The 15,063-nt window shown below is 29.7% G+C and overlaps 1 protein-coding gene across 1 annotated transcript; it reads left to right on the top strand.

The window, feature by feature from the left end:
- The first annotated feature begins 1,506 nt into the window (after nucleotides 1-1,506).
- LOC130934389 (protein DETOXIFICATION 21-like) lies at nucleotides 1,507-14,163 on the top strand. The gene is made up of 9 exons (XM_057863967.1): nucleotides 1,507-1,719; nucleotides 2,573-3,114; nucleotides 9,071-9,157; nucleotides 9,269-9,325; nucleotides 12,080-12,318; nucleotides 13,475-13,593; nucleotides 13,722-13,808; nucleotides 13,889-13,968; nucleotides 14,049-14,163. Exons 1-9 carry the CDS (start codon nucleotides 1,534-1,536, stop codon nucleotides 14,161-14,163), a joined length of 1,512 nt encoding a protein of 503 aa, XP_057719950.1. The 5' UTR covers nucleotides 1,507-1,533.
- The last annotated feature ends 900 nt before the right edge of the window (nucleotides 14,164-15,063 follow it).

The following is a 15,063-nucleotide window of genomic DNA, read 5'->3' as shown; positions in this document are numbered from 1 at the left end:
GTTCGAGAAGAATATGAAGGCACTTGAGAACATTATTTTTTAGTCATTATGCCAAGATTGGAAGATTAACGATTTTCTGCTTGTTAAACTTTTTTCGGATACAGAGTGCAAACTTTACATTTTAATTGATATATGATATAAGTTTTATGTGACTTAAATTATCTTATGTTATATTTTGATTGTTAATTACTTCTTAAGATTATGTTCTTGAATTGTGAAAGGATACTTTTTTTATTTAAAGAAATTATTTAGTATAATTATGTGTTTAATTTTATTTTATAATATTTAACTTATTTAATTAAAAATATAAAATTATATATGTAATAATATTACTAAATATTATGTTGTACAAAAAATTATTAGAATATATATATATATAGAAAATTTAAAAAAATAATGAGGGACTTAAGACTACATTTATATAGAGTAGTTATCGTATATAATGTGGCTACACTTTAAAGGTGATGCAGTTGCAAGAAAAAATATAGCCTATTTTGGTAACAATTAGTGTTGAAAAGTGTAACCTTTGGTCCTAAATAACATTACTTAAAAAGCGCACCTTATTCTCAAAGGCCAGAAGCGTAACCTTTGATATACAAAAAAGCGTAGCCTTTGAGAATAGGCAACGCTGATATAGAAATATCCCCACAAAAACGTTTTCGAAGCCTAAAAAGCATAACCTTTGTCTAAGGTATCATTTTTTTATTTTTGACTACACTTTTTAAGTGTACTTAAATTGGTGTTTTTTTTTTTTGTAGTGTACTTTTTTTTTTCTCTTAAGAATCAAATTTTACTTAATTGTTCGAGAATAAAATACAAAAATTATCAAGGTCGGAAAGCAAGGTTAGAGATGATATGTCTAGTAAAATATTTCACTAGGCATGGAAGTGAAGTTGAATAATATACCTAGTTATCCAATCTGTCGATTCCATATACATGTATGAGATCTCAAACTCTTAAATAGGAGGATTTTTTGAATACTCTTGGAAGGAATTTTTTTCTTTATTGATTGTTGTTTAAGAATAGAACACTTGCTAAATTAGTAGTATATGATGACAATGTCATATATATATATATATTCAAAGGAAATTTATTAAAGATCCCATCACTTCTCATGTATTCGTGAGACTCGGGTGCAATAATATATTCTAATTGTTTGATTTCCTTAGGCTTTTTATTTGCCCCATTGGCACCAATTAAAAAATGACACCACAATTCTAATTCCTAATTAATCTACACATATTTAGCTAGAACCCCCACAAATATCTCATCACACTTCTATTCAAACTCTTGAACATTCCTTGTTATATATTTTATCATCATTCTTCAACTAACTAATCAAAGCAGACAACAATCCATATTTTGCCATTACCAAAATCTTAAATGGGGTTTTTCATTGATTATCCTAAACTCTTGCTTAACTGGTTAACCCCCACAATTAAGTACAAGAATATCAGATCCATTATTAGCAATAATAATAATAATGATAATCCCCAAGAAGACGAAGAAGAAGAGGAGGAGGAATTGACATTAATGAAGAAGACATGGAAGGAGAGCAAGGCAATGTGGGTTGTGGCATTCCCAGCCATATTCACAAGATTTTCAACGTTTGGGATCAATATAATTAGCCAAGCATTTATTGGTCATGTTGGATCAAAGGAACTAGCTGCCTTTGCACTTGTATTCACTATCGTCGTTAGGTTTGCCAATGGCATTCTGGTAAATATTCACAAAATTTCCACTCTTCATTCCTTTTTTCTTTTTCTTTTTTTTTTTTATCAATATAATGGAATTAATTAACTTTCAGCTAGCTATCATTAATTTAAAACCTGTTAACTGGAATGCAAAACGAAAAGGTAAATTTTATGAATAGATTTTTTTTAATCAATACGTAGTTAACAATCACATTTTAATTCTCTTGTAACTCTTTTTTGTTTTTATACCATACATTGTTTATATTTGAACTTAATGTTTATCACTAGATTTTATTTTATTAAAAATCACTTGAATAGTTCAAGTAAATTTTTTTTTTCATAATTCAACAGCCGGGTGTGTGTATAAATTTGAGCTTTAAACCGTAATTCAAATAACATATATTCCCTTCTCCAAATGAGAGATTTTGAATTTGAGCCTCCCCTATAACTTGACCAAAAATAAAAAGGAAGAACCCATAAATTTATTGTAAAATTCACTAAAAATGAGTTTTTATTGAGTTTGAATTTTAAATATTTTTTTATTTGAGTTTCAAATATTCTTAATTTTAAAAGTTTGAGCTTTGTGGGCAACGATTTTTTTCTTTTTGTCCTGACATTTCAAAAACTTTATTTTAAATTTTTAATAGTATGAGCTGACAAATTTTGGGTTATCAGACTAGTGATTTGAATTTAGTTATACAAACTTGCTTATACAAATTGAGTTTCAAATATTCTTAATTTTAAAAGTTTTATATATTTTTCTGTATTGATTATTAAATGTTGTCTACAATGTTGATTCTCAAAAAAATTTTTAATAAAATGATATTTATTTGTAAATATAATAATTAACTGATAGTGTTGGATATGTGAATTGATAGTTAGGAATGGCGAGTGCACTGTCAACACTTTGTGGACAAGCATACGGTGCAAAACAATACAGCAGAATGGGACTCTTTCTGCAAAAATCATGGATACTTCTCTTTTTAACAGCACTCATACTTGTTCCCATCTTCATCTTCACCACCCCAATCTTGATTCTCTTGCGCCAAGACCAAACCATTGCGCGACTAGCCGGCACCATTTCGCTCTGCTCAATCCCCGTCGTGTTCGCCTTCATTGTTTCCTTTACAACGCAGGCATTCCTCCAATCTCAGAGCAAGAACACCATCATTTCCTTCTTAGCCGTCTTCTCGCTCCTGTTTCATACGCTACTGTCATGGCTTTTGACGGTGAAGTTGAAGCTGGGGATTCTGGGCGCAATGAGTTCAACATGTTTGGCGTATTGGATTCCCAACATTGGTCAAGTTGTCTTCATTACCTGTGGTTGGTGCCCCGAGACATGGAAGGGATTCTCTTTCTTGGCATTCAGAGATCTATGGCCTGTTGCTAAGATTTCTCTTTCTTCTGGTGCTATGTTGTGGTGAGCCTTCTACCTTTCTCTTCCTTCAACTTCAACTCCTCTTTATACTGTTAAACAAAAAAATTATTTTTATATTAAAATAAATTACTAAAATCAATCATTATTATATATTTTTATATATATTTATATATAGCTTAATTTATTTTTAATACATATTTTATATTTTAATTCATATTCTACGCTAATAACTTATTTTAGTATATATTTAACTTATTTCAACTTCCCTTTATATTAATAAACAAAAATATTTTTACATCAAAATTAGTTATTAAAATCAGTCATTATTATATATTTTTATATAAATTTATATATAATTTAATTTATTTTTAATACATATTTTATATTTCAATACATATTCTACATTAATAATTAATTTTAATATATATCTAACATAATTAATTATTAAATAGGATAGTTAACTTTCACATTCTGATAAATTAAAAAAAATTTAAATAAACTTTTTATTCTTGTAAAATAACTTTTTTAGATTTTATAAAAACTTTTATTTTTTATTTAGTAAGTAAAAATAAAAAAGAATTGTTCTATTACATTTAGATATGAAAGTTAAATGTAACATTTAATGGAATACACTAACCGAAAATTGATATTAACAGTTTTTAATATTTATAGGATTAAAATAAAAATAATAAAAATGTATAGGAATTAAAACAAAAAAAGCAAATATTTTACATAGAACATAATCATATTTAATATCAAATAAAGTATTTAAAGTCAAGCAATGCTAGGTAGTCAAAATATTATAGACAATAAATAAAAATATATGATTAATAATATATGCACCGATAATGTAAATCACTCTCATCATAACTTAATTGACATAATTAATTTCTTCCTATAATTATCTTCTCTCATTTAATTACACTAAAAGTCAATTCCAAATTTAATATGAACCAAATCTCAAAAAATTCTCTTTCATTTTTAGATTCAAAATTCTATAACTTTTTCCCCAAATACAAAATTTAAATTATGATATTTTTACTCCTAAAAAATCTCAAATCACCTTAATACATTTTATAAAAAATAAAAACATCTTAAATTTGATTAGTCTCTATTTATTGAAAATCATAAACTTCTAAAATTATTAGTTTTTGACCTACAAAATAAAATAATAAATAATAAATTAACACTAATTCATTGATTATAGATATTATGTGTTTAAAATTATAAATGTTATACATATAAAATTATGGATATTAACTTAGAAAATTTTAACAACTTCTACTATACAACTCATATTTTACATATAGACTATTAGAAAATGAAAAATAAAGAATGAAAAATAAACAAAAATTAAAAAATAAATTTTTTAAAAGTAATTATTAACTCATGATATTAAAATCAATAAATAAGCATACATATAAATATTAAATAAAAAATTAAAATAATTAAAATCATGATCTATTTTTAGTGCACGTATGAGATAATTTGAAGAATACAATAATATACATAGTTTAAAATTTGGTAATATTAATTATAAAGATTTATTAATTATGGACATCATACGTATGAAATTATGAATATTATGAGTGCGAAATTATAGATGTTATTAATATGAAATTATGGATGTTATATGTATGAAATTATGGATGTTATGAGTAAATTTATTAATTGAATAAATTTATTTAAGTATTTGACATTTTTTTCAAATCCAATTACGGTAAAATTTAAAAACATTGTGTTAACTCGATAGTTACTTATGCAATAACTAAAAAATATATGTGTATGGATGTAATAACTAATAAACATTAATTTAATTTTTGGATGTTAGATGCATGTAATTGTTGATGTTATGCGTATGAACTTATGGATAGCATAATCACGAACCTACAAATGATATCTCATACCTCATCAAAGATAGTATGATTTTTTCATACTATCAAAAATTACTTGACTGTGAACAACCGCATTGACTGAGTCTCTTTGTTGTTCAACTTCTTCAACTTTTTCTGACATAGACACTGTGTTAAGATCGAATTCAAATGCCATACTATATATAAAAAAAAAGAATTACAATTCACTATAAGAAAAACATTGAGTACCGTCGAATTTATCGTCGAAAAAAAAATTTTCAACGATAAGTTTATTATCGTTGGATTTACCGTCAGAAATAATCGGACGATATAAACCTCACCGGTAAAAGTTTACCGTCGACGGTAATTACCGCCATATTCTACAACGGAATATAGTTAGTATGAAAATGGATTGTGTTGGACATTACCGTCGAAAATTTTCGACGGTAACATTGGCGCCACATCGTTCATTTTTCCGCTATATTACTAACGGATTCATCCGACGGCAATGCTGACAGAAATGGTTTTTTGAATTTTTTTTAAAATAATGTTACTGTTGAAAATTTTCGACAATAATTCCTGTGGTAGCATTTTCATTTTTTAAATTATCTTTTTTCGTCCATCTCTAGTGTATCCTGATAATTAACAATTAAAATAGTGCTTCAAACCTGATGTGAAGTACGAAAAATATAAATTACAAATACTAAATGATGGTAACTAAAATATCTGAAACAATGTTAACTATTGTACATTTACAGAACTATGCTCACAGTTACTGAAATATATATTACAAATACAATTAGGTTTTTAAAGAAATACATATTACAGAATTATGTTTACATTAACCCTAATCAGATTCATCATCTTCTTCTTCTGGTTCACCATCCTCCTCTTCCAATGCAGTTTCCTAATTATCATCAAACTCGTTTTCCTCTTCTTTTTCACCATCGACCCCATCTTCTTCTTGAAGATCGTCGTCCTTTGCTGGAAGTGTGCCAGTATCTAGTCCAAGGTCAATGATGTTATCAACTATAATAACAAACCTAAGGGAGATTGGCTCACCGGTATCAAACACCGTTTTCGAAGGAGTTGGGTCATCAATTTGGTAAGGTTTCTGACCCTCTATCTTATCATCAAATTTGATGCGACCTCTTGATGTAATCTTAACCACAACTACCTAATTAGACTTGCATGAACCCAGATAAAACAAATAGTATACCTGTCGTGCATTTTGAGGTAGTATAAAAGGATCATAGTGCCTATATTTCCTGGTTACATTAACTTCAGTTATATCATAGTCTTTGTGCTTTCAGGTTATTTCCCTGCTCTTCCACTTCTCTGTGTTTCGTCCACATCCAATACCCATCCTTGAACCCGTTACGGTAGAGGTAAAACATTGTTTCTGTAGGTCCTAACCACTTAGTCAGCCGACACTTTTGACATAGATACCTAGAAATTCCTTCAGACATAAACGGTTCTATGCTAGAAACATGCGTGACAAACGTGTCAACCCCCTCAAAAAATTTGGGTTTTTAACCCTCCGGCCATTGTTATCCCTCTCATACATCCATAGACGATGACTTGAAATCATATCAAAATACACATCCTAGAATTCAACGAACAACAGAAATCATTAAATTTTTTAGAAATTTTGGCAGAGTATCCCCTATAATTAGAATTTTCCGCCGAATACAGTTATCTCTGACAAACTAAACACGTTTTAAATAATTTAAACGATAATTTGGTATAATTTCTCCTTAATTCAGCGACATCCATCAAACCAATACAACAATTTTTATATAAGAATTCAATAAAACATCAAATCCTAACAGTTCTAGTGTGGAACCCCTTATAACTCCACAATTTTCCAGCTAACAAGGGTTTTGAGAAGGTGATCTTCTCCTACTTTCGTCCTAAAACTCTATCTTGGGAAAAGTAAGTCAAACATAAAATTTAAACAATTAATTATATTCAGAGATAGAAAACTAATCTGAAATATTACTGCACAAACAACAAAAAAGAAAACTCCAACTGAGCTCAAAGAAAATAGCATCGTCCTAATAAAAAGGATTACTTATGAAATTTACAAGATGAAACTAATTCGAAAACTAATTTCAAAGAAGAGGTAAAAGTCATTATTCTAATCAATTAAAACCTAATTCTTAATTCAACCAAACTAATAAGAGACATGACAAATTTAATTTTTACTTACATTAAATTAACACAACAACTCCTAATAACATACTTCATTAAGTAAATTTAACCACTAAATTAACAACAACCCTAACAAAATGTTAAACTCACAAAGTAATATGAAAAAATATAATAACTATACTAACAAACCAATCTAATGATAGTGGCTACAGTCTCTCTTTAATATCGTGGTGATAGCGGCGGCGGTGATGGTGACATGAGCAACAACCGTGGAAGAGGATGTGATGGGGACAACAGTAGCAGTAGATTTGATGAGCATGTGTAGTGGCAATGACAGCGGGTGCTCAAGGTACAGTGGCGACATCAGCGACAAGCTCCGGCGATGGCCATGGAGACTGTTGCCCTCAGAAGTGTGAGCAGACAAGGAGAGGAGAGAGAGAGAGAGAGAGAGAGAGAGAGAGAGAGAGAGAGAGAGAGAGAGCAGCATCGAACAAGTGAGGGGGAAGGGCTTTGCATTTGAATTTAGCCCCAAATTTACCATCAGATTGATCCGACAGTAATGTCTTTCGTGTACCTAAAATGCAACGTTTCACTAAATAACATTACCATCGGATCTACCCGCCGATAAATCCAACGGTAGTAAGCGTGCCAAAATTTCTTTATTTTTCTCCTCAAAATATTACCGTCAACATTATCGTTGGAACAACAATTCCGACGGTAATATTTTAAAGTGATGAATTTATCGCCAAATTCGACGATGGAAAACTCGCCACTAACATCCAATGGTAAATTTGACGGTACTCAACATTTTTCTTGTAGTGGTTGGTTGTGAATTATTTGGCTTAATCCACCCGAAATAAGACTCAAAAAGCTTCAAGAGTATAGCATGCACGTATTGGTTCAATTTATAAAACACTCTCAATTGCAAATCTTATTTCTCTGTCCGGCTAATTGATGCATCAAGCTTTCAATTGCTTTAACCGTGCCTTATTATGCCAGTGATAAAATTTCAAAGTTGATTTTTTTTTCTTGTGAATGAAGTGGAATGAGGTGAATCAATGAAATGGTGAGTGGTTACAAAATAAAATAAATTAAAATTAATGTTAATTAAACAGTATTATTATGATTAGTCTTTATTGTAATAATATATACAAAAATTAAATTATATTAGATATCATTAATATGTGATACATTACCTCTTAATAATTAGGGATATACTATGATTAATATGCGGGAAGAATGAAATCTGGGATAAGTTGTGTGATAAGCGAGTGTGGTAAAAATTCAATATATATAATGATGATATAAATAAACTCAATTTTGGAAAGTTATGGCTCATTATGCTGAAATATTTTGGTTCCCAAACATTTTTACACTTTTTTTGTGTTTGTGTGTTTTTTTTTTATCACTGTCTATTTCTATCCTATCGGTCTAAACACTTCCTAAGTATTTAACCGGAGTTACTCATGAAAAATGTGTATAAAAAGCGTTCCAAAGCTAAAAGTTTTGTTCTTTACAACAAATAAAAATATAATTTATAGAACTAACATAATTAGTATCTAATTCAAAGTCGTTGAAAATATAGTAAAAAAATTTTTCGTCCCTAAAAAAATCTCATTATCATCAGCAATTTGCTCCTTGAAAAAGTACCTGCTTTAAATATTTGGCAACAGCAAAAAGTATAGATATATAATAATTCTACACTAATTATAGAATACACTTAAAGTGTGGGACAATGATGACTTAAAAAATGAGGAAAATGACCATTGAATATTACAGAAATAAATCACATTTTTATTTTTGTCTTCAAGGTGTATATATACACAAAAATACATGTGACTACATATATTGAAGATGATATATTTAAGGTTAGAATAGAAAATTGAGTATATAAGTAGATTTGGTAGTATTGTAAATTAAAAGAAAGTAAATGTGTGGGAAAGAATAATCGAAGGCATGCATGCTAACTTAAATTATGGTACAATTTACAGTCTCGAGCTGTGGTACAACACAATATTAGTTCTTTTGACAGGTAGCGTGGAAAATGCAGAGGTTGAAATCGATGCTTTATCCATATGGTAATATTTCATATGCATTTTCACTTTACTACTTCTACATTTTTCCTTCTTATGTCTTGACAATAGACTATAACCTGTCCAACTAAATATATTAAAGTTTATTATTTTCAGCCTCAATATCAATGGATGGGAAATGATGATTTCTCTTGGATTCATGGCTGCAGCCAGGTGATGTTCATGCATTCAATATGTTATAAACACAGAGAGAGAAAGAAATGTGTTTTGATACAACGATTGATACATATATATACTAATAAATTACTAATAACTCTACTAAACATTTAACTTAATCCACTAACCATATATTATATTTTAATATCTCTCTCAAATTCAAGTGAAAATTAAGCAAATCATCTTGAGTTTGGACAATAAATTTCAAAGATTAGTAGGATGATGAGCTTTGGTAAAAATATTAGTTGTCTAGTCCATAACTTCAATAGCGATTAGACGAATAGCACCAATGAAAAGTTATTGTCATACAAAATGATAGCTGTTTTCAATGTGTTCGGTGCACTCATGAAAGATATCATTATGGGCAATCTGAATCACTTCTGTTATCACAATAGAGATTAGTAGGAGAAGGCTAAGTAACTCTTAAATCTTCAAAAAGCTAATGAATTACAACGATTTTAACAAAAGTGTTAGCCAGAGTATGATATTTTACTTCTGTACTTGATCAAACGATAAAAGTTTATTTCTTGGCACACCAGGAGATTATAGATTCATCAAGAAACAAAAAATAACTAGTAGCAGAATGGTAATCAATGGGATCACCTAGCCAATCAGTATCGAAATATGCTTGAAGAATTAAAGAAGATTGAGCGAAAAAATGAAGACCCTGAAACATAGTACCTTTGATATAGCAAAGAATCCGAAGAGCAACGCCATAATAAGTAGTCCGTGGTGCTCATAAAACTGGCTAACAACACGAACAATATAGGCAATATCTGGTTGAGTAACAGGTGGGTAGATAAGTCCACCAATCAACTGTATATAGAGAGTGAGATTATCCAAAGTATTTCTATCCATAGGAGTAAAGTGAGCATTAGGCTTAAGATGAGTAGATTATGTGTGACTATCAATTATCCCAACCCTAGCAAGAAGATTATATGCATACTTTGCTAGCTTGAGAAAGATAGATGTCATCAATTGACGAGATAACTTCAAGACCAAGAAAATAACTAAGAGATCCAAGGTCGTTCATCTCAAAGTGGTGGTGAAACTTGCTTTAAGATCAATGATGCCTTCAACATCATCTCCAATAATGATCATGTTATCAACATGTAATAGCAGGAGAACAACACCCTTGTCACTCTTACAAACAAAAAGGGCATTCTCATGAGGACTGCAAGTAAAATCGAGATTGCGGAAAGTATTGCTAAACTTTTCAAACTATTCTCAACGAGCTTGCTTAAGACTATAGAGTGCCTTGCGAATGAGACAAATATTGTTAGCAGAACAAGAATATCCCAAAAGAGATTTTATATACACTTTCTTTTTCAAGTCATCCTTGAGAAAAACACTTTTCACATTCATCTGACTTAGAGATGATTTGCAAACGGCAGCAGTTACAAGAAAAGATCGAACAGATGTAAGTCAAAGAATAGGAGCAAAAGTCTCTTCAAAATTGATACTATACTCTTGAGTGTATCCTTAAGCAACAAAACAAGCTTTATACTAATCAATAGAGCTATCGGAGTGAGTCTTGATTTGTATACCCTTATGCTGCCCACAACTTTCTGATCAAAAGGAAGATCAACTAAGTCCCAAGTATGTACTTTATCTAATGTCCATATTTCTTTTTGCATTGCTTGTCGCTAATTTGGATTTATAGAGGCTTCTTTGTATGACCTAGGTCCATGAATGCGAAGGATAGTAACAAAACAATGATAATTAAGAAGACGTGTAGGTGGATTTTGTACCCTAATACTACAAGTGGACGTAGGAGGAAGGACTATAGGAGCAAGAGCATTGTTCGAGCTTGGATTATCAGGAACAGTAAAACGCGCAGGAATAGGAGGCTCAGGAGGTGAGAACTTGTTACAGTACCTATATTATCATCACTAGAAAAAAGATCAACACTATAATTAATAAGAAAAAAGGTGAATGGGTAGGAAAAATAGATTGAAAGGAGAAAAAATTAGAAAATATATGATGTTCTCAAAATACAACATGATGAGATATGCAAATTTTGGTGAAAGATAGGATCCCAACAATGATAACAAGGTTCAATGTCATAATCAAGGAAACAACATATATAGGCGAGTCCAAAATTCAAGTTTATTATGTTCATGGAGTTGAAGGAGAACAAAATAAAAACACAACAAAGACCTTAAGCAAACTATAGTCCGGTGAAGTATTATAGAGATGCTTAAAAGGAGTGATGTTATCTAAAACAAAAAAAGCAACGTAATTGATTATGAAAATTAAATAATATTTTGATAGAAGATCAATCAAATATAATTTTATGGGTTTTTTATTTGAAAACAAACCACGAATGCATTTTGTAAGTTTTGAAAATATAAAAACAAAAAAAATTAGTAAATAAAAACAATGAAAATAGAAAATATTTTGCAAACCCCTTAAAGTTCAACCCTTTTTCACCTATAATAGGATTATATTGTAGGACACAACTAACTATATATATTCTTATCTTGAAATTTTTATTGTAAAAACTTAAATGCTTAGAAAAAATAAATAAATAGTTATATATTTAATACACAACAACACTCTGATACAAGAGCCTCGTTTTATTGCTTGAAGCGTGAATTATGAACAAGTCTTTTTTTTTTTGTTTTATGCTAAAATAATTGTTTGGGAATAACGTAATTGAACTTCTCCAAATCATTTAATCATTTTAAATTTTGATATTATGTCAAGCATAGAAAGTATACATCTAACAAAGCTAATATATTATTGAAGTGTTCGAGTATCAAATGAGCTTGGAAGAGGGAGCTCGAAAGGTGCAAAATTTTCCATTGTGGTGACGGTGCTTACGTCATTCACCATTGGGTTCCTTCTGTTCATATTTTTCCTATTCTTTCGGGAAAGACTTGCTTACATATTTACATCAAATGAAGATGTGGCAGCTGCAGTTGGAGATTTGTCACCTTTCTTGGCAATCTCTATATTGCTAAACAGCGTTCAACCTGTACTCTCAGGTATTATTTTTAAAATTTCATATGTTTCATATATATTCATACTAAATTGAAAATTTGTAACATGAAATAATTTATCAAAACTATGCTTTATGTACATACTATATGGACCAGCTCATATTCAGATATGAACAAGTATACGAGGTACTGATATTTTAATATACACTTAGCGTTAAATAAGATAGGGGAAAAAATAATGTGATTTAAGAGAAAGAAAAATTGAGGTATACTGGAATAATGGAATTTTAATTACTTATCAATTTGGTTTATATGAGAATTTTGTACTAAAACATGTCTGCAGATATTGTACATTCATATTTACAATTTTTTTTCAATATTTTTATTTTAAGATAGATTCCATAAAAGGAACACAATGTAGAGTTGCTTTAGATATTAAAAAAAACAAGAGACACAGTTTAAGAAAATTCAGAAAGTGTTATTTTAGACATTAAAAAGACGACCTAAGAATAATTTAAAAAGGTGTTGTTTTAGGTGTCAGAAAAAGACAATCTCAAATACATTTAAACAAGTGTTGTTTTAGGTATTATAAAAGATAATGAAAAAAGTAGCTCATTTAGATATTAAAAAAGAATACAATTCAAAAAAACTTAAAAAAAAATATTATTTTAGATATCAAAAAAATAACCTAAAATAATTTAAAAAGGTGTTGCTTTAAGTATAAAAAAAAGAAAATTTTAAATAAACTTAGATAAGTATTGATTTAAATATTAGAAAAGATAATACTTCATGCATGTTCTCATGTTAATTAAAAAGACAATCCGTAAAAAATGTTGTAATAAAGTGGTTGCCAAGTGTTTTTTTGGATATATTAAGACAATCCTTACTCAACTTTGCTTTTTATTAATAGAAAATTAAAGGAATGTTTTTCAAGGGTTGCCACAGAAAAAGTTCACTTGATGCAAAAAAGCATTGTCTCAAATCAGATGTAACAGCCATACAATCAATCCTCCAAAAACATTGCATGTGTGACAAGTGTTGCCTTTGATTAAAGGTACTATTTTTCATGTGTAAAGACAACGTTTTTAAAAAGATGCTTCCGTCCGAATTTGATGTAATGGAACAAAGGAAACTTAGTTAGTAATTGAATATGTAAGTCCTCTTAATTTGGGATGTAATTAGTCTCTAATAATTTGATCAGGAGTAGCGGTTGGAGCAGGTTGGCAAAGCATTGTAGCATATGTAAATATTGGATGTTACTACATCATTGGAATTCCTACAGGAGTTTTACTTGCCCGCATTATCCATTTGCAAGTTAAGGCAAGTTGTTCTCGTTTTATTTTTTTTCTTGAAACAAGAAAATCAAAATTTAAATTCTTACATGTATAGGTTACTCTTTATTTGAATTTCTTATGAGTTTATCATCCAATTTGTTTGATATGTTATAGGGGATTTGGATTGGAATGTTGTTTGGGACGTTCGTTCAGACCATAGTGCTAACTATATTCACTTACAAAACTGATTGGGACGAGCAGGTATTCTTTTAAATTACAAAACTTCCACCAATATTATTTTTGTCTGATGAAGATATCAAATAATGAATGTTACCTTGCAGGTACTCAAAGCACGTAATCGTGTAAATAGATGGTCTACGTTGGACAATGATCAAGAAACAATTACATATACATTCGACAAGTAGTTTAGGGGTGCTCAATTTTGATAATTATAGTCCTAATTGTTTTATTCAGATAAACGGCTAATTTTTTTGGTTATAGTGGAGGGGCAGATGTTGTGTCGGGTTATGGAATGAGGGGGTGCTATACCGAAATGTGGGACAGCTTTTGGCTCAGATTTTGTAGTAAGAAATCAGAGGGTCCGTTTTGCTTGTAGCATACAAAATTCACATAGAAGAAATCGGACGTGCGATATGTCCTCACAAAACGGATGATGCGTTTTCTTTGTTTTTTTTTTATTTGGTTATACTAGTCCCTGGGTCCGATTTGTGATTGAGAGGAATTTTTTTTTAATTTACAAGAAATCGAAGGGTCCGAGTTTCTATCAGTAAGTCGCAGGATCTGATTACTGTGTTCCTGACACCACAGCCCAGTAAAGTTCCCCTCCTCTCCATATCCGCGTCTTACACTGACGTTGCCTCCATAATAAAATTAATTTGTACAGATAAACTTCTTGTAAAGTAATATATATATATATATATATATATATATATATATATATATATATATATATATATATATATATATATATATAAGCGAAAAAGAAATATTTTAATAATTTTTAAATTAAGATAGTAAGACGGATTATTGGAGTTATATTTTTTTTTTTCATTTAAATTTTTATTTTATTTTATTCGTATTGAAACTTGGAAGTGACCTAGTGTGAATTTTGAAGGCCCAAGAATGCACGTAGAGTAATTGCATGAACCAACGAGTCTCAAATATTAAAAAAACAGGTGACTACAAAAGCATTTCTCAATTTTGAGTCTTATAAATGAGATTTTAAGTTAAATCTTTTTGCTACGTTCATGTACACAAGATTTTGTGTTAATTAGAGATGCATGCATTATTTAGTAACATGACGTTGTCAATAGCAGGATTTTATGTATAATAAAAAAAGATTACGGTGATTTCTAACCAAATCCTCTTACAAATACGGGGTTGGCTATCCACTATGTCATGTTTGAATGTTGTTGGAAGTTATACGGAGGGAGTGACATCAGAAAGAGTGTCGGACGAAGAGAGTTTGAGGCGAACGGAGAAGGAGATGGAGAGT

Source organism: Arachis stenosperma, chromosome 6, assembly GCF_014773155.1.
Source record: "Arachis stenosperma cultivar V10309 chromosome 6, arast.V10309.gnm1.PFL2, whole genome shotgun sequence".
Taxonomy (NCBI): domain Eukaryota; kingdom Viridiplantae; phylum Streptophyta; class Magnoliopsida; order Fabales; family Fabaceae; genus Arachis; species Arachis stenosperma.
This window is presented reverse-complemented; position numbering and strand designations above follow the sequence as displayed.

Excerpts from the sequence above, each read along its gene's own strand:
- LOC130934389 (XM_057863967.1), top strand. The coding sequence starts at position 1,534 with ATGAAGAAGACATGGAAGGAGAGCAAGGCAATGTGGGTTGTGGCATTC. Across the intron at positions 9,158-9,268 it reads ATCGATGCTTTATCCATATG|CCTCAATATCAATGGATGGG; the intron begins GTAATATTTCAT and ends TATTATTTTCAG. Across the intron at positions 13,969-14,048 it reads ATTACATATACATTCGACAA|TGGAGGGGCAGATGTTGTGT; the intron begins GTAGTTTAGGGG and ends TTTTGGTTATAG.